The sequence below is a fragment of the Odocoileus virginianus genome, chromosome 1 (assembly GCF_023699985.2).
Source record: "Odocoileus virginianus isolate 20LAN1187 ecotype Illinois chromosome 1, Ovbor_1.2, whole genome shotgun sequence".
NCBI classification, from domain to species: Eukaryota; Metazoa; Chordata; class Mammalia; order Artiodactyla; family Cervidae; genus Odocoileus; species Odocoileus virginianus.
Genome location: NC_069674.1, coordinates 3,369,036 through 3,394,343, shown reverse-complemented (window position 1 = coordinate 3,394,343; position 25,308 = coordinate 3,369,036). Strand labels below are relative to the sequence as shown.

Here is a 25,308-nt window from a genome sequence, read left to right as displayed (position 1 = left end):
GTTCATTTACAATGTTGTGTTCATTTCAGGTGAGCAGCAAAGTGATTCGGTTATATGTCTGCCTGTTGTTTTTCAGGCTGTTACAGAGCATTGAGCAGAATTCCCTGTGCCACACAGTAGGTCCTTGTTGGTTATCTGTTTTACATACTATGGTGTATATCTGTTAATCCCAAACTCCCAATTTATCCTTCTCCCCTCTTTCCCTTTTGGTAACCATAGAATCTGTTTCTGTTTTGAAAATAAGTTCATCTCTCTTTTTTTTTTTAGATACCTAAGTTTTGCCATATGACATTTGTCTTTCTCTTTCTGACTTACTTTACTTTGATGGTCTTTAGGCCCATCCATATTGCTGCAAATGGCATTTGTTTTGTTCTTTTTTATGACTGAGTGATATCCCATTGTACATATGTACCATGTCTTCTTTATCCATTCCTCTGTGGTCACTTAGACCATGGGTGATCATTTAGATTGCTTCCATTCTTGGCTATTATCAATAGTGCTGCCATAAACGTAGGGGTGCATGTATCTTTTTGAATTATAGTTTTCTCTGGATATTTGCTGCAGATATGTGGGATATTTGCTGTGGGATTGCTGGGTCACATGGCAGCTCTGTGTTTCCATTACGTCTTCACCTCTCAGACTCTCATCTGCAAACAGATCTTCTGGAGATTCTATCACAACCCACTGATTCAGTGGGTTTGGCACATGTCCTGAGAGTCTGTATAACTAGCAAAATCCCCGTGATGAGGTTGCTGCTGTCCTGTGGATAAGCCTTTGGGTCTTTGTATGTATGTCCGATTTTAGGTAGAAGCCTCTGAAGTCTTACCTGGAGAATTCCATGGACAGAGGAGCCTGGCAGGCTACAGTCCATTGGGTTGCTAAGAGTCGGACACGACTGAAAGACTGTCACTCATCACTCAAGAGTTTGAAGCTCAAGGACCAGTGGGGTCTGAGAAATAAGTCAGTTTATTGGTGGATCCAGGTTTCGAGTGTGTGCACACATTTGGGCGTTCTGGGGTTCTTCCAAAGAGAAAGCCAGATGAAGCCATCCGTTGTCAAGCTCTACAAGTAATCTATTTACCTCAAATCCATTTTTGAGAGTGTGTGTTTCGTGCTTTCCCGCTCAAGTTGCCCTCAATGCCCCGAGAGCACGTTGGCAGCACCATAGTTGGAAACGTAGGAGACTCTGGCCCTGGCAGTGAGATGCTTGTCTGGATCTCGGGCGCTGGAGAATTGCAGGAGCGGCTGGAGGCGGGCTGTGCGTCCCAGGAAATGCTGCTCTGTCCCTGCGGGAGGAAGTGCCTGCAGTGGGGAAGCCCAGGATGGATGCTTCTGCAGCCAGCCCCTGTCTCCTTGGAGAAGGGAGCCCGGCGCCTTGACAGGGTGATTGCATATGATCCCTTTGGGCTGTTTAAGTACCTCTGCTTAAGGCGTATTTGTTTTCCCTTATTTTCTAGCGTCTTTGAGAAAAATTCTATTTTATACTATATAACCCATTTGGAGAGAGATGACGGGTCTGATTCTGTGATGAAATACACATATTTCTCAGGGTCTTTTTTTTTTTTTTTTGGAGACATTGATCTTTGCTGTAATGCAGGAGACTCACTCAGGTTTGATCCCTGGGCCTGGAAGATCCCTTGGAGGAGGGCATAGCAATCCACTCCAGAGTTCTTGCCTAGAGAATTTCCTCAACAGAGGAGTCCGGTGGGTTACAGTCCATGGGGTTGCAAAGAGTCAGGCACGACTGAGTGGCTAAAACTTTCATTTTCACTTTGATGTTTGATTTCTAGGCAGTCTTTAGTGTGAAAGACAAACATTTATTTTCTGCCAGTTCCTGGCAAACGTTCCTGATTTTAAAGCCTCTAGGCTGTCTTGGCCTTGCCCGTGCAGCTGTGTAGTTCCTCTTCTGTGAATTCTCATGCTTGAATCGTGAGCAGCTAGTGATATAGATTAATGCTTTATACACTTTCAGAGCTGAGTTCCCATGCTGCAGTTAGATGGTTCGAAGCATTGATTTTTCTCTGACAGCTCTTAAGATATTGGACGCCCAAAATGTAGGAAGGTTGGTTAATCTCTATAGCTACTATGCTGCTTGCAGTAGAGAATGTTGGTGAAACATATGGTTTTTCTTTATTATAAGATGCACCAGGGGTATGCAGAATGCTTTAACTCATGGTGAGAATTAGAAAAATAAAACTTCCTCATTATCTCAAGAATGTAAGATTCAAAACAACGTTCAGTTTGATATTTGGCTATTTATTCAACATCTGATTTTATGTAATTTTGATTAGTAAGGTCAGTCATTAGTATTAGATTATATTCCGTAATGATTTCTATCAAGGCTTTTAAAAATGCTTACCCTTGGGGGCAAACAGAGACAGGAAGAGGAAGTAACTGGATTCAAATTCCTTAATATCATCCTTTGTAATTAGAAATAAGATTTTAGTAGACTGTTTCCATAATGTAGTCCCAAGTCATTTTTATAACTTAATAAGTATGAACTAACTTTAGTGAGAAGGAGGAATTTCAGCTCATCATTCTATAATGTACTTATTTAAATTATTCTGGTCACAGGCGTAATATTAATACTTCATCTGCAGAGAGAATTCTACATATGCACTGACTGAATTGGTATATAGTTTGTATTTTGTTACTTATTCTTTTCTTTTTTAATTAAAAAAATTTTGACTATGCAACATGTCATGTGGGATCTTTTGTTTTTGATTAAAATTGTTTTTGAGTATAGTTGCTTTACAATGATGTGTTAGTTTCTGCCACACAGCAAAGTGAATCCGCATGAAATGTGAAATGTTAGTCGCTCAGCCGTCTCCAGCTCTTTGTGACCCCATGGACTGTAGCCCACCAGGCTCCTCTGTCCATGGGATTCTCCAGGCAAGAGGACTGGAGTGGGTAGCCATCGTCTTCTCCAGGCAGTTTTCCCTACCCGGGGATGAAACCCAGGTCTCCCGCATTGCAGGCAAGATTCTTTACTGTTTAAGGCACCAGGGAAGCCCTGAATCAGCCATTCATGCTCAGATATCCCCTCTTGTTTGAATTTCCTTTCCATTTAGGCCACCACAGAGCGTTGAGTAGAATTCCCTGAGCTATACAGTAAGTTCTCATGAGTTACCTATTTCATACATAATATGAACAGTGTATATACAGCACTTAGTTTAAAAGGGAGGATGGAGGGAAAGAAAAACCTTATCACAGATTCTCTTGTGGGTGCTAGCTTTTCCCAAACCTTCGTATTCTGATCCCCCTTCTAGGGATGTTTCCCTCATACCACACCCGCTAGGATGGATCATTTTCGAGGGAAGTTGTGGGATGCAAGGTGGAAAGAAGGTGTGATGTGTCAGTGCCCATAATAGGAGCTGTCACCTGTTCCTCTCATGGTAATGCAGGAACAAACACACTTGATGGGAGACTGCAGCATTTAGAGGTCCCCAAGACCACCTGTCTTCTGCCATCAGCTGCAAGTTCAAGGTTCCATAAGTCATCAGAAAGACTTACAGAACTCAGAGAGCCTTAAACTCATGGTTGTGCTTTATTCCAGCAAGAGGATGCAGATTAAAGTCAGTGGAAGAAAGAGACACACAGTCAAGGAGAATTCTAGACGTGAGGCTGCCAGCCGCCCTCTCCCTGTGGGGTCCTGGGCAATGCCAGTGGCTCCCAGCAACAATACACGCAGAGTGTTGCCAGCCAGCAGGCTCTCCTGAGCCATGGTGTCAGAGCTCTTGTTGGGAACGTGGTCATGTAGACACAGGTGGCCACCCAGGTGCTGACCTTGGCCTCCCAGCCCTTCCAGAGCTCAAGCTGGTACCACATGGCCCAAATGCCCACCCTGTCTGGCAGCCCAAGAACAGCGGGTAAACGAAGATGTTGTTATGGGGCAGGACATTCCAAGGGCTTGGAGATTGTGTCCCACGATCCAAGGACAAAGGCCAGACTTCTCTCTGGGCAGGTGGTGAGTGAGGTGGGGCATCGTTGGTAAGTCCAGGAAGCAGGACCTGTGAGAGGTGAGAGTGAATGCCCTTGTCACAGATGTGAGCGTGATGAGGCCTCACCCATGTTTGAGGGGCCCCTGACTATAGACAGGTCCTGAGATGTAGGTCAGCATTAAGTCTGAATGGTAAGAGGAGAAATCTTTGAAAACCACTTACAGGTAATTTGGAGTATTTTCAAAATAGCTTATATTCAAATCCAGATACTATGTTATTTGATAATGACAACAGAGATTGTATCTTTGCTGTTTCCCTTGGTCTTTTCACCCATAATTTGGAAGTCACAAAAATGCTGAACGAGAGCTTGGTCTTTGATGAAGGCCATGATTAAGCTTTATTTTCTGAGACTCCATAGTTTCATTTCTGTAGTTGCTAACTTGCTAACATGATTTTCAACCTGTCTTCTTAAGCATGGAGCAAAATATTACTGAACTGGGGAATCTTTTCTGAGTCTTCATCTCAACTGTTCCTCTCTAATAGTAATGGTAGACCTTGCTTGGCGACTCTGTTTTCGAAAGAAGTCCAAAAAATTGATCCTGCGTGCATGCTCAGTCACTAAGTTGTGTCCGACTCTTTGCAACCCCATGGACTGTAGCCCGCCAGGCTCCTCTGTCCTTGGGATTTCCCAGGCAAGAATACTGGAGTGGATTGCCATTTCCTTTCTCCAGGGCATCTTCCTGATTGAAGGATCCAATCTGCATCTCCTACATTGCAGATGGATTCTTTATCAACTGAACCAGCAGGGAAGCCCAATCCAGAACCTATCTGTGCATGAGTGAACTTCTTAGTGCTACTGTCAACATTAAGGTTCCATTTGACCAGTATTTCCATTTCTAGTTATGTAAGCCTTGGAATTAATCACATATGTGCCAAGTTTTTATACATAAGCAAGAGTATTCATCAAAGCATCATTTACATGTATAAAGAACCTATAGAAAGGACTTTATCTGAGCAAAGTGAACATCCATGGTGGAGGTTACATAAAGGTTTAAGAATTAAACATGATTAAAATAGAATGTAGCATTTATCCTGGGCAACCATGACATATTATGTGTAAAAAAAAGTATTTAGGGGTATGTGGAAGTACTTCCTCTATATTAAGAAAATATTACAAAAAATACAGACGGTATTGTGCAAATTGTGTATGCATGTGCATGCATGCGTATGTGTGTGTGTTTGTGAATGGGCTGAAAATAAAATGAAAAATTAAGACAACTGTTCCTGCATCTGCTGGGGTTAGTGTGAAGCGGAGAAAGGGGTTCAGTGGCATAATTCTTATTATGGTTCCAGTTCTTGTGTCTCTGCCTTCCACTTATGGGGGGCAGGGCAGGGCTCCGAGCTGTTAAAGGGGAGCTCTGCAGAATGGAAATGCAGGGTGGGCCGGAGGCTGGGCAGGTGTGGGAGCGAGATTTCTCTGGACAATAAGGTAAGGCGAATTGAGTTTCTGAGATTGTCCAAAAGGACAAGTTTGAAGATTGGAGGAGAGAAGTTATTGAGTATATGAGAAGCAACGGTGATAAGATGCCAGAGACACGATCCAGGGGAAACTCCCAGTGGGCAGAGAGCCAAAACCTTTTAAGCAAATGGCTGACTGATGTGAAGTTTTAAGTCTGTGTCTTCAGGATAAACCTGTCCGAGACCCGAGCCTTTGATGAAACATGCTGTCTCCCCATTGGCCTTGTTGAATAATTTTGGGGAAGTCCGGGAAAAGGGCAGTGTTCTCCCTTATGTTTGAAGGAAGTGGCCAGCTATGGTTGATGGGCTCGGGGTGACAGGGGCTTTGAGCCAGAAGGGACCGAGAAAAGCTGAGCAGCTCGCATGGCAGTCATGTGACCTTGGCCCAGGGGGCGAACTCCAGCTCGACCTTGCCCAGAAAGGGAGGTGGCCTCACCTATTATTTAGGGAACTAAACTAACACAACACATACACACAGCGCCTGGAAAAAAAGGCTGGAAAGATATGTCCATCTTTATTGCTTTTGTCTCTAGATGTATGGTATTTATCTAATTTTTCTTTTGAGTTTTTCCTTCCTTTCCAAATGGGTATTTCTGAATGGGGGACAACTAAGTGATCTTTCTCCAGGAGGAAGAGGCTTTGACTATATGCTTCTTTTTTTATGCATACTGTTACTGTCTCTGGGTTCATAAACTTGGATAGAACATTTGCAGACAGAATCTTAGAAAGTCTTAAAATCTCACTTTACATTTGTCAACATAAGCCACGTCCCACAGCATCCTCTGACCCAGTCTGACCTTCTCGTGATTCATGAAAACGTGGAGCAATGGGTCCAGGAAAGAGGGTTAGAGGTTGTCTTAGATGTCCCTCCAGTGTCCTTCCTGGATTCTCCCTCGAGCCTGGGATGGGGGACCACACTACATCGTGTAACTGCTACCCAGCGAAGGTGGAATTGCTCCTTGCAGTTTCAAGGAGGGAGAGAATTCTGACTTTGTAATCCTCAGACCAAAGCTGATGGTTTCCTTAGTGTGAAGACTGAAGATCAAGAAAATAGGTTGGTATCTTGAAATAAAAAACAGTGAGCTACTGGTCTAGGGAGAAAAAACCATCCATCAGAATGGGTCACAATCATTTGCTCACAAATGTCTGGACAAGAGGCTTAGGGACCATCCAAAAGGCTTTATTCCTTCATCCTCGAGGGTTTCCTGCACCCGCACACACCTCCCTGTCTGTTGTCCCCACTTGTCTGGTCTGTGTTCTTCCCACTGGACTCTAAGTGGTATGGGGGATGGGAACCTCACTTCTGTATTTCGTAGCATCTCACACAAAGCAGTGGCCCAGAGAGGGGAACCAGTCAGTGTGCGCTGCAGGAGGAATTAATGAAGCCATGCAAGTTAGACTACTCAGTTAGGAATGTTTCATTGTCAGGTAAATCTGAGAAACTTGTTCCCGTTGTGGAGCAAGGGAGAGAGCAGGAAACTCATGGAGACAGAAGCCACGGGTCATTCTCTACCTCTTTGACTTAGAAAATATTTGGAGGGCACAGGATTTGGGAGCCAATGTTGAGGTCTGGTGGAGAATGAAGTTACCTCTTCTATTTTTAAGACAATGCTTTTCAGCTTTTTAAAGTGACTTTTAAAATTGAATTATAGTTGATTCACCATATTGTGTTAATTTCTGCTGTATAGCAAAGTGATTCAGTTATAGGTATGTATGTATGTTCTTTTTTAAAATATTCTTTTCTATTTGGTTCTATCATAGGCTACTGAATATAGTTCTTTGTGCTATACAGTAGGACCTTGTTTATGAAGTTATCGCTTCTGCAGCTTTTTGTAGGAGTCTTTTCTGGGGAGGGGGGGTGGGTACTAATCCTGGCCCCTGGATTTCAAACGGAAGTCTTGTGTCTGGCATCTGAAACCTCCAGCTCATCAAAGTTCACAATGGAATGTTTGTAGATGATAGATTCTGAGCAGGACTTGAATCCCAGCTTGGATGCTCCCAGGGTGGGGGAAAAGCCAGGATGTCTGTAGTGTAGTAGCTGCTCAATAAATGCCTGTAGGAACTCAGCGACACCCTGCAGAATCACAGCTATTGTTGTATGTGGTCTTTACATTCAACTCCAAGCTTATTTCTGCTCCAGAGTGTGTTTGTTACTTCAGGTTTCCCATTTGAGGAAATCCTGTTCTTGAGACTGAATGATGGTTTTTCATTTTTTTTCAAGACTTAAATGTAGAAAATGTGTTGGAATCTGTGATGCGTAGGAGAGAATGAAAACCTCCTTGAGGGAAATTAGTGAAGATGGACAAGGACTCCTCACACTGGCTGGTCGTATGGCAACTTCCATCATGTGGCTAAGAAACAAAAGCTGTGAATTATCACACTTATGTTGAAGCTTTTCCCGTGGATTCAGGTGCAAGACATGTGCTTCTCCTATCTCCTGCACTGTCGGCTCAGCATATCAAATGAGAGTATTTCTTAGGAAAACCTCCCCATGCCACTCACCTGAGTTGTGGGTAGTTATCATTTCACCAAGCCACTTATGGGTTGTACAGATGACCATTGGGGTGATTTGTGGGCATAGCACAGTTAACCTATAAACGATGTGCAGAGGTGGTGGTTGTTCAGGCTGCAGACTCCACGCACTGGCTGTGGAGTCAGTCAGTCGCTCAGTCGTGTCTGACTCTTTGTGACCCCATGGACTGCAGCACGCCAGGCCTCCCTGTCCTTCACTATCTCCCTGAGTTTGCTCAAACTCATGTCCATTGAGTTGATGATGCCATCCAACCATCTCATCCCCGGTCGACCCCTTCTCCTCCTGCCCTTGGTCTTTGCCAGCATCAGGGTCTTTTCCAATGAGTCAGCTCTTCGCATCAGGTGACCAAAGTATTGGAGCTTCAGCTTCAGCATCAGTCCTTCCAGTGAATATTCAGGGTTGATTTCCTTTAGGATTGACTGGTTTGATCTCCTTGCTGTCCATGGGACTTGCAGATATAGCCTGTAAAGCACGACAGTAGGAGTCCAAACTATACCCGTTGTGGGAAAAGTTCCCCATGTTTAGTAGACAGTGATGTAGTAGATTAAGAATACAGAATCAATGCGAGAGGCTCCTGACTTGGCTCCCCTGGTGGCTCAGACAAAGAATCTGCCTGCAGTGAAAGACCTGGGTTCAGTCCCTGGGTCGGGAAGATCCCCTGGAGAAGGACATGGCAACCCGCTCCAGTATTCTTGCCTGGAGAATCCCATGGACAGAGGAGCCTGGCGGGCTACAGTCCACGAGGTGGAAAAGAGTCGGGGACGACTGAGCCACTGACAGGCTGTGATCCGAGTAGTGTGGAATCCGTTGCGGCAGCCCTGGTGCTTTGGCCACACTTAAAGGTTGCCAACAGTTCAGGAATGCAGCCTTCCTCACGCTGTGTCCCTGGTTTGAATTCTGATTTGCAGTTGTACGGGTATTTGTGGCAAAGTCCCAATCAATGTGTTAATATAATGTACGCACTGTACAGCGTTGAAGGCTTTTAGTCAGGCACTCTGCGGGATGTGATAAACCATCATGTGGGTTTTTCTGTTCTCAAACGGCTTAGCTGGAAGACCCGTACCTGTGTGTCCATGTTAGAGAGACAACGTTGTAAAACCCTGCAGTAGTATGTTGTTGTTCCGTCCTGAAGTCGTGTCCGACTCTGTGGGAGCCACGGACCGCAGCTCGCCAGGCTTCCCTGCAGTAGTGTGGGAACCCAAAACGACCTCCAGCCCAGCCCCTTGCCTGATAGGAGTAGGAATTGCATCTGCAGGAGGTGAAGTGACTGGGCTCGGAAGACAGACCAGCACAGCTGGGACGAGGACGAGGTGCCTCGTCAGGTCTGCCCAAAGCGCTCTTGCCCGTGTAGCTTCAGTGACAAGTAGCGGGGAGGGGAAGGTCACAAGTGACAGGGCACCCAGAGGCAGGAGGTGGCTGAGGACGCCGCTCCTGGTGGTGGCGATGCTGACCCTCCAGGCTTCTTAAGCTCAGGCACGCTGCCCCCGAAGCACAGGCTTGTCTGAGCACCGGGGAGCCCCAGGGGCTGTCGAACATAGCACCTAGCCCGTGCTTTGAAGTAGGGCCTGTTGAATGTAACACCGGCCCCACACTTTGGAGTACCGTTCAAGACAGAGTGTCTAGTTAGTTCCAAAGTGTGATTCAGACTCAATGCGGGGTCCCCAGCTGGAGGGGCCCATGATCACCGTCTCGGCGGTCGGCTGTCTGGGGCAGAGCCCACGGTGGACCCGTACCGTTTTCCTGATGAGGACGAGATCGCCAGCTCCCCTGCCCGCCCTCCAGCTCCATCTCTCTCACCAACAAACCGAGAGCATCAGAGCAGTGGAGACGAAACCTCATGGGCGGGATGAGGCAGGGACGTGAGACATCTGGCAGCCCGTGTGGGATTGTGATGGAAGAGGAGGTGGGAGGACCTCGGCTGGAGACTGCAGGAAGCAGTCGGAGGCTGGGAACGTGGGTGCACGCAGGGAGGACCACCCATGGAGGGCCAGACATGCTCTGCCCCCCTGTGCTGATGGCCGCTCTGTAGCTTCCTCCACCAGGCAGGTCACCCGCTGAAAAGGGCATCGAAGCGCTGGGAGTTCCCAGGGGGCGCCTGATGGTGTTCACTGTGAAGTGGGGGCCGGAGGAGCTGGGGTAGAAAAGAAGCGCTGTTTAAATGTCGGAGCGCCTCAAAGGTCATTTCGGAATATCCCAGGCGTGAAAAGATAAGTCAGTCTCGATATCTGGTTCATCAGTTCTCCGCATTTCAAAGTTGAACCCGCGTGAACTCTTGCGGAGGTGGGGAAGAGGAGGAAGCCTGGACTGCAGATGACGTCATTGGCGCCCAGTTGCTGGGCCTCCCATCTCCCATAAACAGGGTCCTGGCCCATTCAGGTCATCTTCATGTGTCTGCGCATCATTTCCTTAGTCCTCTCCCAGAGAATTCCTGTTCTTTCTGCTAACATAACATGTGCATGTTCAGTCGTGTTTGACTCTTTGCAACCCCGTGGACTGTAGCCCACCAGGCCCCTCTGTCCATGTGATTTTCCAGGCAAGAATACTGGAGTGGGTTGTCATTTCCCTTTCCAAGGGATCTTCCCAACCTAGGGATCAAAACCTGTGTCTTCTGCAGCTCCTGCCCTGGGGGGCACAGGTTCTTTACCACTGAGCCACCAGTTGCGAACATAGAGTTAAAATAAATCCAGAAGTTTTAATGTCAAACCACTGAGTAGTTTTCAGTATCCTAAGAAGAGGGAAGAAAGTGTCAATTCTTGAATGAAAATGGCCTATGCCCAGAATCGGAGCTCTCAGAAAACGTTTGAAATCTAGAATCCTTGGCAGGGCAGATACATCCCTGCCAGGCTCTGTGGCTAATGATGAAATAGGTTGGGGTCCAATTCTGAAGGAACTCAGCATTCCTGAGCCTTGATGGGGCTCGGGGCGCCCTCTTGGTGCCTCCCACCCAGGCAGACACCCAGGACCAGCCAGCTTTCTTTCCCAGGCAGGTCTCTTCAAACCCTGTGCTCAGGAAGCGGTTCAGTGAAACCACCCTCCGGAGGTAAAGGATGGACACAGTCAGCCTTGTGAGCAGTGCTTGCATTTCCGCGGGGACAGGAGCCATGCCCAGGGCGGAGGCAGATGGAGTAGAGTGTGCATTGCCCGCCGTGGGGTGGCTCTCTGGGGGCCCTGGAGGGACGTGCTGGCGGCCGAGTCCTGCCTGGTGCCTCTCTGTTCTGGGTCCCGGGTGTCAGGCTGGCCGTGGTGGGGGCATCGGGGCGGTTCCTCCTGGGCGACGTTTCTGAGTGTGTACTTGTTGTCTTGCCTTCCGGCAGATATTTTCCATATGGCATTTTGCTTATTTTTAGCCTGGATTCAGATCGTTTCCTCCAGAAGATGAGCTTGTTTGCCAAGATGTCACAGAGAAAGGTGGATGACAAAGTTAGAAGTTGCTTACGTTTTTTTCCAAAGGGCTCTAGAAGCATCATTTTATTCCAAGGGAACGGTCATCTCAAACTTGACTCTCCACCTGGCCTGAAAAACCTGTGTCTGAGAACCTCGGTGTCCCCAAAAACCCTCTGGTACATAACCCGAAAGGCCTTACCTTGTATTGGGGTATATCCGATTAACAGCACTGTGACAGTTTCAGGCGAACGGCGAAAGGCCTCAGCCAGACATACGCGTGCGTGCGTTCTCCGCCACACCCCCTCCCACTCCGGCTGCCCCGTCACATGGACCAGAGCTCCCTGCACTGTACAGTAGGCTGCGATGGTCATCTGTTTTAAACATAGCTGTGTGTGCATGTCCATCCCAAACTCCCTAACTGTCCCTCCACCCTGCCCCGGCAGTCGTTAAGTTCATTTTCTGAGTCTGTGAGTCTGTCTGAAAGGCCTTTTCTGAGCGTGCAAAGGATACTGTGGCCCGAGAGACTTCCTTTTATGAAGGCAGATGTCTGTGGGGTCATGGGATTTGGTAATGCATCCGGCAAAAAGAACTCAGAAAAGCCGTGATTCTGAGAAATTTAACATCTGGAACATACACAAAGGACTGCATACGGCCAACCCGTGCAGTATTGAGCGATTGAGCCAAACAGCAAAACGAGACAAGGAGTGAAGAGGAAGAGATGGGCCGTGAGGCCCGGCGTGTCTCCCTCAGGGCCGCTGCTGATGTCCGGGCAACAGCACCTTTCGGCTGAGTGCTCGGGCTCCTGGCGTCGCTTCTCCCTTGAGCCTCAGAAAGCGGGGCCGTGGTTCCCGCACCCAGCATCCCCGTCTTGCCGATGTCCACGCCCTCGAAGGGACAGACGCGCCTTTGAATCTGCAGGGAGCGCCGCGCCGGACACAATGTCCTCTTTCACGCTCACTAAGGCTGCTCTCGGCCTCTCTTTCACTGGCCTCTTTTCTTTCTTCTTCTGAACCTGATCTGAAAGCAAACACCAGGGCCTCTTTCACCACAGCAGCACAGCCCTCCGCCCTCCTCTGGCGTCCGTCCATTCCTCCCTCTTCCTGAGCCCGGCCACCCTGCTCCAGGCAAGGATCAGTGCCAGTTCGTCTCCCTCCGAGGTTATTAAGCCTCCAGAATTGCTATTTCAACCCCAGATTTCTAACTTGCCCTGGACTGGATGCGAACGGGCCAGATTACTTGTTTCCTTTCCTTGCTTGTTGGGCTGTGGGGTTGGTCTTCGGTGGTCACTGCCAGCGTAGCAAACGCACCTAGGCTGAGCATGAAGATGCTATTTCATCCAGCGAGCTGCTGCTTTTGCTTCTTTGCGAGGTGTTAGCACCACGTGTTGTGCATTGAAAATGCTACTCATTTGGAATTTACTGGGAAAGGAAGGAGCACAGTCAGGATCCCGGGACAGGCAAGCAAGGGGTCCAGGCCGGCTTATTTCTAATACAGTCGTTTGGTTGGCGGGGCGAGGATTGGGGAAGAGCCCATGGCTGGCTGCCTATCCAGGGGGAGGGGGCTTCGCAGCTCTCTCGTTGGAACTGGGGTTTAACTCCGTGGCTTTTCTTAAAGAGCCCGCAGAATAGGAAAACCTTGCTTCCCACGAGTCCCCAGGAAGCTGCTTGCCGTCAGTGGGCATGTTCTGCATAACAGTCCTTTAGAGTTCAGCGATTATCTGTCGAGCAATTAACATGAATAGAATATCTGAAATAGTCATCTAAAATCCAGTCCCTGTCCACTGAAGGGTTGCTTTGACACGCCATGCTTTGTGTGCATTTTTCTCTGCAGTAGGTTAGGAAGTGTGCGTCTGTGTGTGTGTGTGGTAGTCACACAGTCCTGTCTGACTCTTTGTGGCCCTGTGAACTGTAGCCCGCCAGGCTCCTCTGTCCCTGGGATTCTCCAGGCAAGAACACTGGAGTGGGTTGCCGTTTCCTCCTGCAGGGGACCTTCCCGACCCGGGGACTGAACCCGTGTCTCATGCATCTCCTACAATGGCAGGCAGATTCTTTACCACTGAGCCGCCTGGGAAGCCCAGTGAGCATCTGGTAAGTCACAGTAGACATAGCCAGTCTTTTCTGCAGAGGAGGAATGCTTTAAATTCCTGGGGATGCGCCTGGTATAGCTACCTTGCTGTTAGGTGGTCAGCAATGTGTTGACCGTTGTAAGCAAGCATCAGGTTAACATGGAGCCATCTCAGCTGATCAGGATTGATACACAAATGCTGGAGATGGCGCTTACACGAAGACAAACTATAGATTTATTTCTAAGTTTATTTTTTACTGAAGAATGACTGAGTCACAGTGTTGTATTAGTTCCAGGTATTCAGCCATCCAGTTTCATGTGTATGTTCCTCTTCAGATTCTTTCCCGTTGTAAGTTACTGTGTAATAAGATACTGAACCTAGTTCCTTGTGTTGCACAGGAGGTCCTGTTGTTTATTCATTTCATATGTAGTAGTGTGTATCCGTTAATCTCAGCCTCCTAACTTATCTTCCCAACTTTGCCTTTGGAAACCATAAATGTGTCAGTCTGGTTTTGTTTGGATAGTTCATCTGTGTCACTTCTTTAGATCCCACGTAGCATGTGTTTAGTATGACGGTCTCTAGGCCCACACATGGAGCTGCCCATGTCGCTCATCAGTCCGTTTGAGACAGGCAGTTGCAGGAAAGGCTTAGTGCTTTGATGGGACAGCAGCTGCTACTGTGTAATCACGAATGCTGTTATATGCTGGGAACAATTGTGATGAGTGAGCAGTTTGACAATGAACTAGATCAAGGATCCCCGAATCACTTCCCGGTCAGCGCGGCCCTCGAGTGCCTGTTGGGTCTCTTCAGTTCATTCCTTCCCTCATCTTTTGGCGAGCCATCACAGAGCCAACTTACAGAAATGTCCTCCGTTCTCTTGACCTTCATCCAGGTTCTCCAGTTCACGGGCTATGATGAATAATTTATCCCTCGGACTTTAATTCCTTCTATATCTCCTTGTGTTTTTTAAAATGACTTTTATATTTTCTTGTGTTTATTCAAATTGGAGACCCAAAACGTGGGTCATGTGATTGCTTTGTTTAAACCTGTGCTTTAAAAACATTCCCTTTAACTTTCAAGGTATGGAGTGGAGCCGAATCGATCACAGCAGCAACAGCTGCCATGAATTTACTACAGCAGCGTCCCTGGTGTCTCAGACCAGAAAGAGTCTGCCTGCAGTATGGGAGACGCAGGTTCGCTCCCTGGGGTGGGGCGATCCCCTGGAGAAGGGAGTGGCAACCCACTCCAGGATTCTTGCCTGGAGAATCCCATGCACAGAGGAACCTGGCGGGCCAAGCAACTAAACACGCACACACACAAACACCACACAGTAGGTGCCGATTAGTCTCAAAGTGCTTTACCTGTACTATCTCAATTAACGCAAGATTAATGTTCATCACTCCTATTATTCTTACACCCACTTCACCCTTGGAAAAAGTGATGATGCTTCAGCAGACGTGGCTGACCTGAAATGTGACTGCAAAGCCCATCTCTATTGCAGGGAGGTGGTTCTGCACTTCGTGGCCAAGGGTATGTGTATAATTTTTCAAAGAACACTTTCCTTGACGCCGCTTTTCCTTCTAACATTTGTCCTTCTTTCCATTTTATTCCTACAGATCACATTGCCTAATGAGTGAGTTAACAGCTGTTAGTGTAGACACCAGATTTTTCAGTGATGGTGTTATGAGTAATAAATCACACTTACATACCATTCAATCTAATACTAATAAATTGCTCCATCGTCCTTTTGGTATTTGGAAAACACAAAAGCACATTTATAGAATAGGTCACACAGTTTTTAAATGACGGGGTTACACAGTGACGGTGTCCAGAGGTGGGAGGCGTCTGCACAGCCTCCCCTTTGCGACAGGATGCACGCGTCCGTTCAGGAGGTGCTCCCCCTCTGTCCTCACCTTGTGGGGGCTGCGGTCCAGACGGAGGAGAGGGTGGTGATATAGGATTCAGGGAAATGAATCATTCTGAGGCTCCATCCCTTCTGCTTGTTGAAATGAAACCCACAGTTGTAGCTGCCTTTGCCACACTGTCTCTTTCACAGATCTGATTGTTAAAAGGCCAGAGGCAGGCTGAACAGAAAGAGACCACTCACCCAGGGTCGGCAGTCCCTTCTCGCCTTCTTCCCTCCTGCCAAAGAAGATGCGTGCGCTTCTTCCTTCCCTGGAAGTGGCATCATCCCTTTGAAGCAGCAAAACGCCTCATCTCCTTCCCTTTCTTGACCCTCATGTTTAGTCTTGAGGTGTGTGTGTTTCACTTTTCCCCTTGATGCCATGTAATTGCATGAATTTTCATATTCCGGGCATCATATGTCTTGCCAGAGTGACTAGCTATTCCTCAGTTACCTTCTGCTGTAGTACAGACGGGCTTCCCAGTGATAAAGGAAATCCGCCTGCCCATGCAGGACACATAAGAGATACGGGTTTGATCCCTAGGTCAGGAAGATCCCCTGGAGGAGGAAATGGCAACCAGTCCAGTATTCCTCCCTGGGAAATTCCATGGACAGAGGAGCCTGGTGGGCTGCAGTCCATGGGGTCACAGAAGAGTTGGACCCTACCGACTGACTGAACATACAGTATAGATATACGAGAACAGTGTTTGAATTAAAAAGGCAATGACTTTAGAACCGACTATGGACAGCATCTCAGTGCAGGGCGCAGCACTTATGAGATCCACGGGAGCAGGGGTGTTGTGTGGAACATGGGGGCCGCTGACCTGCACTGGGGCGTCTGAGCTGGAGGCGACGCTTGGGTCCTTTGGAGTTGGAATCATCTCAGAGCCTGAGTCCTCGGTAGAAACACATAGCTGATTGTCGGTCAGTCATTCACACTGATGAAGAAAAGGCATTACAGGAGAGTCTTCCGGTGGAGAAAGGCGAGGCTGTCCAGCAAACAGCAGGGCCCAATGATCGGTTGACCGAGTGTGCCGGACAGTTGGGTTTGGCGACCCCAGAGCATCTGAAGGACATAGATGGTGTACGGAGGAGGTGTGGAGAGGAGGCAGCTGAGCCCATGACTTTGCAAGCCCCGTGATGAGCAGGTGAGGGGGCAGGGGAGCACGCCCCAGGGTTTGGGCCTGGGCTGGGGCCGGATGGGCAAGCAGGAGAGAGGCCTCCACACGTCTGGGGGACCCAGGAAGGGGCACGTGGAGTCAGTGGAGTCCGTCTGCCCTGCGTGTTCTCCAGGCCCTGTCCCTCGGCAGAGCAGCCAGGTTGCAAAAGCCCCATCACAGTGTCTCCCTTGTCTGCGCTGAAGTGGGATGAAGTGGTCCCTGACCCTTGGCAGATACCCTCACGGGAGGGGCTTCGGGAGCCGCTGAAAGATTCATCACTCTCAGGACTGTTTTCCCGGAGGCACACCAGTCCATCTGGGAGTTGACAGGCCGGTCGATGTTTCTTATCCAGAAATTGATGTGAACGCCCGATGGCCTCTGGACCTTTCAATCAAGAACCACCTGTGACCGTGTTGATTTAAGGGAAACATAAGTGAATTAGACCGCTTCTTTCCTTCCACACGTGAGACCCAGCTGACAGCAGAATTGCTGTTAAGTGTTGAGGGCAGTAAGCGTTAGTGATATTGCGTGTGTGCATGCATGCTGAGTTGTTTCAGGTGTGTCCGACTCTTTGTGACCCCATGAACTGTGGCCTGCCAGGCTCCTCTGTCCATGGGATTCTCCAGGCAAGAATACTGGAGTGGGTTGCCAAGCCCTCCTCCAGGGGATCTTCCCAACCCAGGGATTCCAAGGATTGAACCCCTGTCTCTTAAGTCTCCTGCATTGGCAGGCTGATTCTTTACCACCTGGGAAGCCCTTAGTGGTGTTACTGGTGTGGACATAGCAAACCAGTCCCTATGGGAGTCTTAGGTAAGCTGGCCATCGAAGTGATCAATGTGCTTTCTAATAGAACAGCCAATAATCCGCTTAGTAACGGGTCAGCAGAGGGCATTGAGTGGACAATATTGGACGGGGTTCCCTTGGAGTGTTCAAAACTCACTTTGCTGCTCACAGAGACCCAGCTGGATTGTGGGGCACCCCGAAAGTGACTTGAGGTGTGTTTGCATGGAGCAGAGTCAGTTGTTACAGCGACACAGGTTTGCGTGCCCTGGAAAGGGGAACAGAGCCGCTGCTTCCAGGCTGCCTGAGTACAAGGCCGGCCACGTGTCATCACTTCGTTAGGTCTCTACCCCACTGTGCTCTTGGTGGCGTCAGACAGAGCATGCACCTTCCCCAAGGGCACGGAGCTGATAAGTAGCGGAGCCGAGTGGCAAACAAAGGCTGCGTGTCTCCCAGCACGGGCATCTTGTGTCCTCAGCCCTGAAACTGATGGCCGATCGCCTTTTGATCTTGAGACAGCACACCACTCAGCCAGCTCTGTAACTCAGCCTCGTCTGAAGTCACACCGCTGTATGTGTGAGGTTTTATCTCCTGTCCCCCAAGGGGACGAAGGTGTTATAAATAAGTCACTCAGCCTCACTTTCCTAACGTCTCTTTAAAAGCATCATGGCGAGAAGAGATAGGACTGATGGAAGGCTGGTGGGAGGATGATCCTTTGCCCTGATTGCATCTTCTCTTCTTCCCCAAGACCTGTTATTCACATCCAAGTGACTTCACTTGCAGGTCCCACGCCCGCCTGCGGTTTCCTTCCTCAAGCTCCCCGCCCCAGGTGCGTGTTCTAACTCCCACCTTTGACCTGCTCTCTCTCAGTAACACATGGAATTGGGAAATGCCTCCAGTATTCTTGCCTGGAGAATCCCACGGACAGAGGAGCCTGCCAGGCTACAGTCCATGGGATCACAAAGAGTCAGACACGACTGAGCGACTAACAGCAGCAGTCATCTCCAGTGTATCTGCTCCGTTGCTAAGTCATGTTCCACTCTTTTGCCCCCCATGGACTGTAGCCCACCAGACTCCTCTGTCCCTGGAATTCCCCAGGCAAGAATACCAGGGTGGATTGCTTTTTCCTCCTCCAGGGTATCTTCCTGACCCAGGGATGGAACACAGGTCTCCCGCATTGCAGATGGACTCTGGCTTCGATCCCTGGGTTGGGAAGATCCCCTGGAGGAGGGCATGGCAACCCACTCCAGTATTCTTGCCTGGGAAATCCCAGAAATGGAGGATTCTGGCGGGCTACCATCCATGGGGTTGCAAAAGATTTGGACATGACTGAGCAGAAAAGCACAATCTCCAGTGAGTCCTGCCAGCAGCTAGACCAGCGTGTGATAGGGATAAAGGGCTGGGAGTCAGGCAAGGACAATGAGGTCACACCCACCTTTGCATCGCAGTAGCTGCTAGCTGATTATATCACCTCTGTGTCACTTTGTCCTCACTTGTAAAGGATGAACAATAACCCCAAAGGGCTGTTGTAGGGATGGAGTAGAAACTATAGTTCAAGTGTTTAATACTTGGCACCTACAGAAACATACATGGGAAATCTTATGAAGCATGGATGGGCAAATGGTACTTTTGGGATGATGTCACTTTAGTTACCGTGATAGGGCTGGATCCCCCCAGACATGGCCCGGGAACTGTCACCATTTCCCACTTGCTCAGACTTGTCTGTTCCTTCTTTTTCCGCTGGAGGTGTTTCTTGTCGCCAGCTGTCCCTCCAGACCCGTGTGGGCCCCGCAGTGTGCATCCTCGGAAGCCCATCAGTGGGTCCATCAGCCGTGGTTCCCCAGGCAGGGGCCTTGTGTCCTGCCCTGCATCCTTTTCCTGCAGTTTCTGCTCAGAGAGAAAGGATGCTCTGGTTGCCAGGACGACCTACTGCCCCTCTTTCTAGACTTCATTTCTTTGCACGCAGAGTGCCTTCTCAGTGACACCATTTCCATGAGTTAAAATAGACATACTTCTTCCCAAACTGTTGTTGTTGTCGTTGTTGTTGTTGTCGTATAGTTGATTCACCATGTTGTGTTTCTGGCGGGCAGCAAAGTGAGTCAGTGGTGTATATATATTTATGTGTGTTTTTCGGATTCTTTTCCATTATAGCTCATCACAAGATATTAAGTATAGTTCCCTGGGCTCTACAGGAGGGCCTTCTTGGCTATCTCTTTTGTGTATAGTAGTGTGAATCTGTTAATCCCAAAGTCTTAATTTATTCCTGTCTGCTTTCCCCACTTGGTCACCGTAAGGTTGATTGCTATGTCTGTGAGGCTGTTTCTGTTTTGGAAATACGTTTACTTGTATCATTTTTTTAAGATTCCATAAGTGCGTGGTATCGTGTGATCCTTGTCTCTCTGACTGACTCCACTTGGTGTGATCACCTCCAGGTCCGTCCATGTTGCTGCATTATTTCATTCTTTTTTATGGCTTATACTTTGCTGTGTATGTGGACCACGTCGTCTTCCTCCATTCGCCTGTTGATGGACACTGAGGTCGCTTCCATGACTTGGCTATTGCAAACAGTGGTGCTGTGAACATAGGGCTGCACGTGTGTTTTTGAATCAACGTTCTGTCTGGGCGTTTGCCCGGGAGCGGGGCTGCTGGACCATACACTGACCTGAGGCCCCTCCCTACTGTCTTCATGGCTGCACCAACTTACACCCCCACCCACAGTGCAGGAGGGTTCCCTTTTTCCACATCCCCTCCTGCAGTTATTACTTCCAAAATTTTTGATGAAGCCCATTTTGACTGGTTCGAAGTCATACCTCATTGTGATTTTGATTTGCATTTCTCTAATAATTAGTGATGTTGAGCCTCTTTTCATGGGCCTATTGACCATCTGTATATCTTCTTTGGGTAAATGTTTATTTAGATTTTCTGCCCATTTTGGATGGAGTTGTTTATTTTTTTGATACTGGGTTATATGAGCTATTTGTCCACTCTGGACATTAAGCCCTTACACTAGACATACTTTTTGTTTCTGTTGGAGATATTTTGACCTAGGATCAGGCAGAGCTGCCTTCTATTGTCAGCCAGCAAGGCGTCTCCCCAGAGAAAGACCTTCCTCCCACTGTCCAGTACATTGAAAAGAGCACCCCTTCAGAACCGGAGTTCCGGGCATTTTCTATTTTCCAGCCCGTCTGAATTTCCCAAAGGTGAGATTATTTGCAAGCACAGCATACCTCACTCCTTCCCAGGCATTCACTCAGATTCCCAGGATAAAGGAAGTTGTATCTGAGTGAAGACCAGAAAAAAGGACTTTTCAAGTATGTGAAACCTGCTCTGCAGGTTTTCTTCTCGAACGGAACCCCTGTGCCCCGAGGGGCCCTGAGCGACACGGCAACTCAGCCATTTTGTCATGACTCACCCCACTTGGAGTGTTGCGTTCCCGCTCAGGTTTGCAGGAAAGTCACTAGGACGGCTTTAAATGTACCACTGTGCCTCGTGGTCATTTCCTTAAATGCAAAACCACTCGTGTCCTGGGCATACATTTGAGTAACAGCATGGTCAATATCAACTCTGGTTTCAAGTAACTGAAAATCTAGTAATCTCTGAACTTTCACCTCCAGTAAAAGGTTATATGAGCCTTCCACTCATTTCTCCTTCCCTGTAGCTCTTCTTGAGATTGATACAGAGAGAGAATGCAGGAAGCACCCTTCACTTAAGCCCAGCCCACCTAAACCACCATATGCATCTTTAATACAGGCAGGAGAATGCAGGAAGCCCCCTTCACTGAAGCCCAGCCCACCTAAACCACCATCTGTATCTTTAATACAAGCAGGAACACTTGTGGTGGTACTTGTGTCAGATTGTTGCCTTTGACCAAACTCAGGGGACCTGAATTATTTCTCCTGTTCAAATCATAGAGAGCAAATGATGTATTTAAGGTTATCCTTCCAGACTTGACTTGGGTTGAGGACATATTCACAGATGCTACAAACTCTTGATCTGGGGTTTAAAAAAAATCCAAATAGTTATATATAAAATCAGAAAGATCCAACAGATAATCCCTAGTCTTGGATAAAATTGTTTGTTTAAAGAGTGATGTTTTAGGCAGAAATTAGTTTTCGGAACATTAAAAGATTCCACTGATAATATTTGAAAATCCTTTCATAGGCATGGAAAATTAGCAACTGAATCTGGCCATTAAAGCATAATCTTTATTTGACCAAAGCGTGGTCTAAAAATGGAATAAACTGTAATTTATCTTCACTGACAGCTAATTACCTGGAAGTCTGATTAAAGGGAAAACTGAATTTACTTAATTAGTGTTTTGGTGTTTCGTCTGTATACATGTAAATATGCCCATCTCCTCTTCTACAGGAACATTGCTAGAAATAAATTACCATTTTTATTTTGTCCCATTCAAATGTTGCCAAACCGGCAACAACAGGAAAAGAATGGGTCTTTTACTGACAATGGTAACAGGTGTTTATAGATTATGAGCCTGATAGAGAAGAGCCTGTTATCAGGAGAATAGGGTATTTATGACTAAGTCGTTTTCTTTCTCCCCTCTGGCTCGTCCTTCAGTTGTCAGCCGAGGAGAGCCAACTTGTGGGTGAACCACCCCAGCCAGTAAATCCTGGCCGGGTCGTGGAGGTTTATGCAGATGGCTAAGCCCCCGCAGCAGATGGGCTCTGATAGCCTCTGAGGTTCCTTTTAGAGCTTCAGCATTGCTTGTTCTTTGTTGTTGTTGTTGTCCAGTCGCCAAGTCGTGTCCGACTCTCTGCAACCCCGTGGACTACAGTATCAGGCTTCCCTGTCCTTCACTATATCCCAGAGTTTGCTCAGACTCACGTCCATTGAGTCAGTGATGCTATCTAATCATCTCACCCTCTGCCATCCTCTTCTCCTTTTGCCTTCAGTCTTTCCAAGCATCAGGGTCTTTTCCAATGAGTTGGCTCTTTGAATCAGTTCAGTTCAGCCACTCAGTCGTGTCCAACTCTTTGTGACCCCATGGACTGCAGCATGCCAGTCTTCCTTGTCTATCACCAACTCCCAGAGTTTGCTCAAACTCATGTCCATTGAGTCGGTGCTGCCATCCTACCATCTTACCCTCTGTCGTCCCCTTCTCCTCCTGCCCCCAATCCCTCCCAGCGTCAGGGTCTTTTCCAATGAGTCAGTTCTTTGCATCAGCTGACCAAAGTATTGGAGTTTCAGCTTCAGCGTCAGTCCTTCCAATGAATATTTAGGACTGATTTCCTTTAGGATGGACTGGTTGGATCTCTTTGCAGTCCAAGGGACTCTTAAGAGTCTTCTCCCACACCACAGTTCAAAAGCATCAATTCTTTGGTGCTCAGCTTTCTTTATGGTCCAACCCTCATATCCATACATGACTACTGGAAAAACCACAGCTTTGACTATATGGGCCTTTGTTGGCAAAGTAACGTCTCTGCTTTTTAATAAGCTGTCTAGGTTCGTCATAGCGCTTTTTCCAGGGAGAAGTGTCTTTTAATTTCATGGCTGCGTGGTATTTGGGGGTGTTGCCTTTTCAGAGTGTGAAGAACCCTGCAGTAATTACAGCCCAGGGCGGAGGAGGTGTCTCAATTCTCACCCACATATTCCGATGCCTCTGAGTTCTCCTGGCAGATGCTCTTTGAACAGGAGGCATATGTAACACACCCGAAGCGGTGTAATGAAGTCATCTTCCTTTGTGAGCTGCTATTGTGAAAGAAGTTCGTATTAATTTTTTAAAGTGATCAGAAAGTCAAGGGATGCTACTCTCGAACTTGAGAGGTTTTCCTTATTTAAATGGCAGACCTCCCAATAGTTCAGTTCTGTGCGTATAAATAATTGGACTAAAATATTATTTTTAAAAAGCACTGCAGGTTTTAATCAAAATCCCTCAAGAAATGAAAGTCTTAATTAAATCTGAAACGCTCTTTCCTAGGCCTGAGGTTTCTAATTTTATTTTTCATCTTCTCTGTACATCCTCTATGATGAAAGCAGAATGTAAGTGGTGAAATAGCCAATTATTTAAAGGATAGTATCATTGAAACAAACCCAAAGCAAATGAAAAATCATTTTAGACTCACGGAATGGAAAAGATGAAAGAGGCTTGCTCAGAGCCTTCCTTTCACGAAGACTTTGGTGCCAGGACCCCTTCATTTCATTATGCCCGTTCTTCTCCGATGCAGAATTGTCTGCCGTAATTGGATGTTCTCCAGAATGACTACTTCTGACAATACTTCTAAAAATTGCAGAATGGAGACTTGAAGAGGACAGAGATTCTTAATGATTTGTTACAGATCGCAGTAGCAGTTTCTGGGAGCATTCCCCTTTGCCTGTGACCTGGCCTGTCTCTCTTCCTTCTTCTCTAAGAGTTAAGTGGTATTTCTTGGAATCCTCTCTCGTTTATTTCGCTAGTGAACTGGATAGCCCTGTGGTTGCCCCGGGTAAAGGGATTATGATTAAGTTAGCAGATGCAACTAGTTCTTGGGATGCTACTGACCACACAGGTGACCTGTTCTCTACCGCACTCTCCAGGGTTTTAGGAAGATGTCACTGTCTAGGGAGAGATAGGTTTTGGCATTGCTGACCAGGGTTCTTAATCAACAGAAGTTGATCAGAGACCAGACAAGAAAGTCGAGGAAAGCTTTACTGGGGCCCGTGCTGCAGCAGGAAGGAACAGGAACAAGGAGCAGGTCCGCTTGCTCGCTCACTGAAGGCGGTGAGGCTGGGGGCCGGGTCCTGGGCTGGGCTGGAGGGACGGCTCAGTCCTCCCCTTTGGTGATGTTGTCTGCAGCCGCATGCAGAAGTAGCGGTGGGGTTATTTTTTTTGGTCTTTTTGTAGCATATCGTCCATAATTTGCCCCAACTGTGCATGCATGTATTTATTTTTAGTCCCTTTTAGTTTCTTCATATTTTCTTGCTCGAGGAGACATTTGTCCAGGTGCAGGGTCTGCAGCAAAACGTCCCAGGCCCAGGTCCCAGCCTGTCTCGATGACGTTAAGAGCGTTAGTTGTTTCAATCAGGTTGTCAGCACAGGAGTACACACCTCATTAGTACTGCTACCCTCTACGTTGGCAGACGATGGGAAAACACAGGCCATGGACACCTAGTGGAAGCTTCTGGAAAACATGTCATGAAACCCTGGCCACAAGGTTTAATGTTTGCTCCCTTTTTGATGTCAAGGAGACAGAGGCTGAAGTTTTCAGTTCAGCCCGCAAATGCTCGATTCAGGGACACACTTGCTTTAATAAGGGCTTAGCATGCTAAGCTGTGAGTTGTCAGTGCTATAAAAATGGAATCATGTTTGTGGATCGTCTCCAGGAGATTGCTGGGAAAGATACAGGTTTTAGGCAATAATAAACCTCTCGTAATGTGTTCAGCATGTGTGACTTAGAGCTGTGTTGGGCACAGTCAGAGTGCCCGGCCGAATGATGCCTTATAAGGCTGTAGCAGTTCCGAGGCCTCTGCCAAGGGTCCCCCTCTCACAACACAAGTGCTGAAAAAAATCCTGTGCATAAGAAAGGTCAGAACTAGAATTTCAGCCATTTATCCTGAAGTAGGGTTTAAAAAATGTTTAAAGACTCATTGTATGGATTTTTTTTGTGGGGCCAGTCCTTGGAGTCAGGGGACTGATGAATTCCACTTGACAGGCAAGTATTGAATACTTACTGGAAATAACACCCTCAGCTGAGGGTGCAAGGACACGCAGGCCTGGAGGGCGGGGAGGTAAGGAAATGTGAGGTGGAGGGTCTTCCCTGACAGTCCAGTGGTTAGGATTCCGAGCTTCCAATGCAAGAAGTGCGGGTTCAGTCCCTGGTTGGAGAACCAAGATCCCACATGCTGTGTAGTGCTGTCAAGAAAATAATAAAATAAAGTTGTCAATGCTAAAAAGAGCTGTTTGTTTAAAAAAAAAAAGTGAGGCGCCAGAGGAGACCCTGGTGACTTCCCCTAGAGAATACAGAGCAGGCTCCCCCAGTCATTCAGAGTTGGGGTCACTGCTGTTCGGTTTGGGGGAGCCAGGCCCAACC

At 47.7% G+C, this 25,308-nt stretch overlaps 1 protein-coding gene across 6 annotated transcripts in view; it reads left to right on the top strand.

Moving 5' to 3' along the window:
• The window catches only part of DPP6 (dipeptidyl peptidase like 6), a 1,052,271-nt gene that overhangs the window by 558,988 nt on the left and 467,975 nt on the right, over nt 1-25,308 (top strand). The window contains exon 1 of one of the 6 annotated variants that reach the window (XM_070450535.1): nt 13,395-13,463. The exons of the other annotated variants lie outside the window; for them this stretch is intronic. Within the exon in view, the coding sequence (XP_070306636.1) occupies nt 13,410-13,463 (54 nt within the window). The 5' untranslated portion in view covers nt 13,395-13,409. Of the gene's footprint in view, nt 1-13,394; nt 13,464-25,308 lie in introns of those variants that run through there. 6 annotated transcript variants of the gene reach the window in all.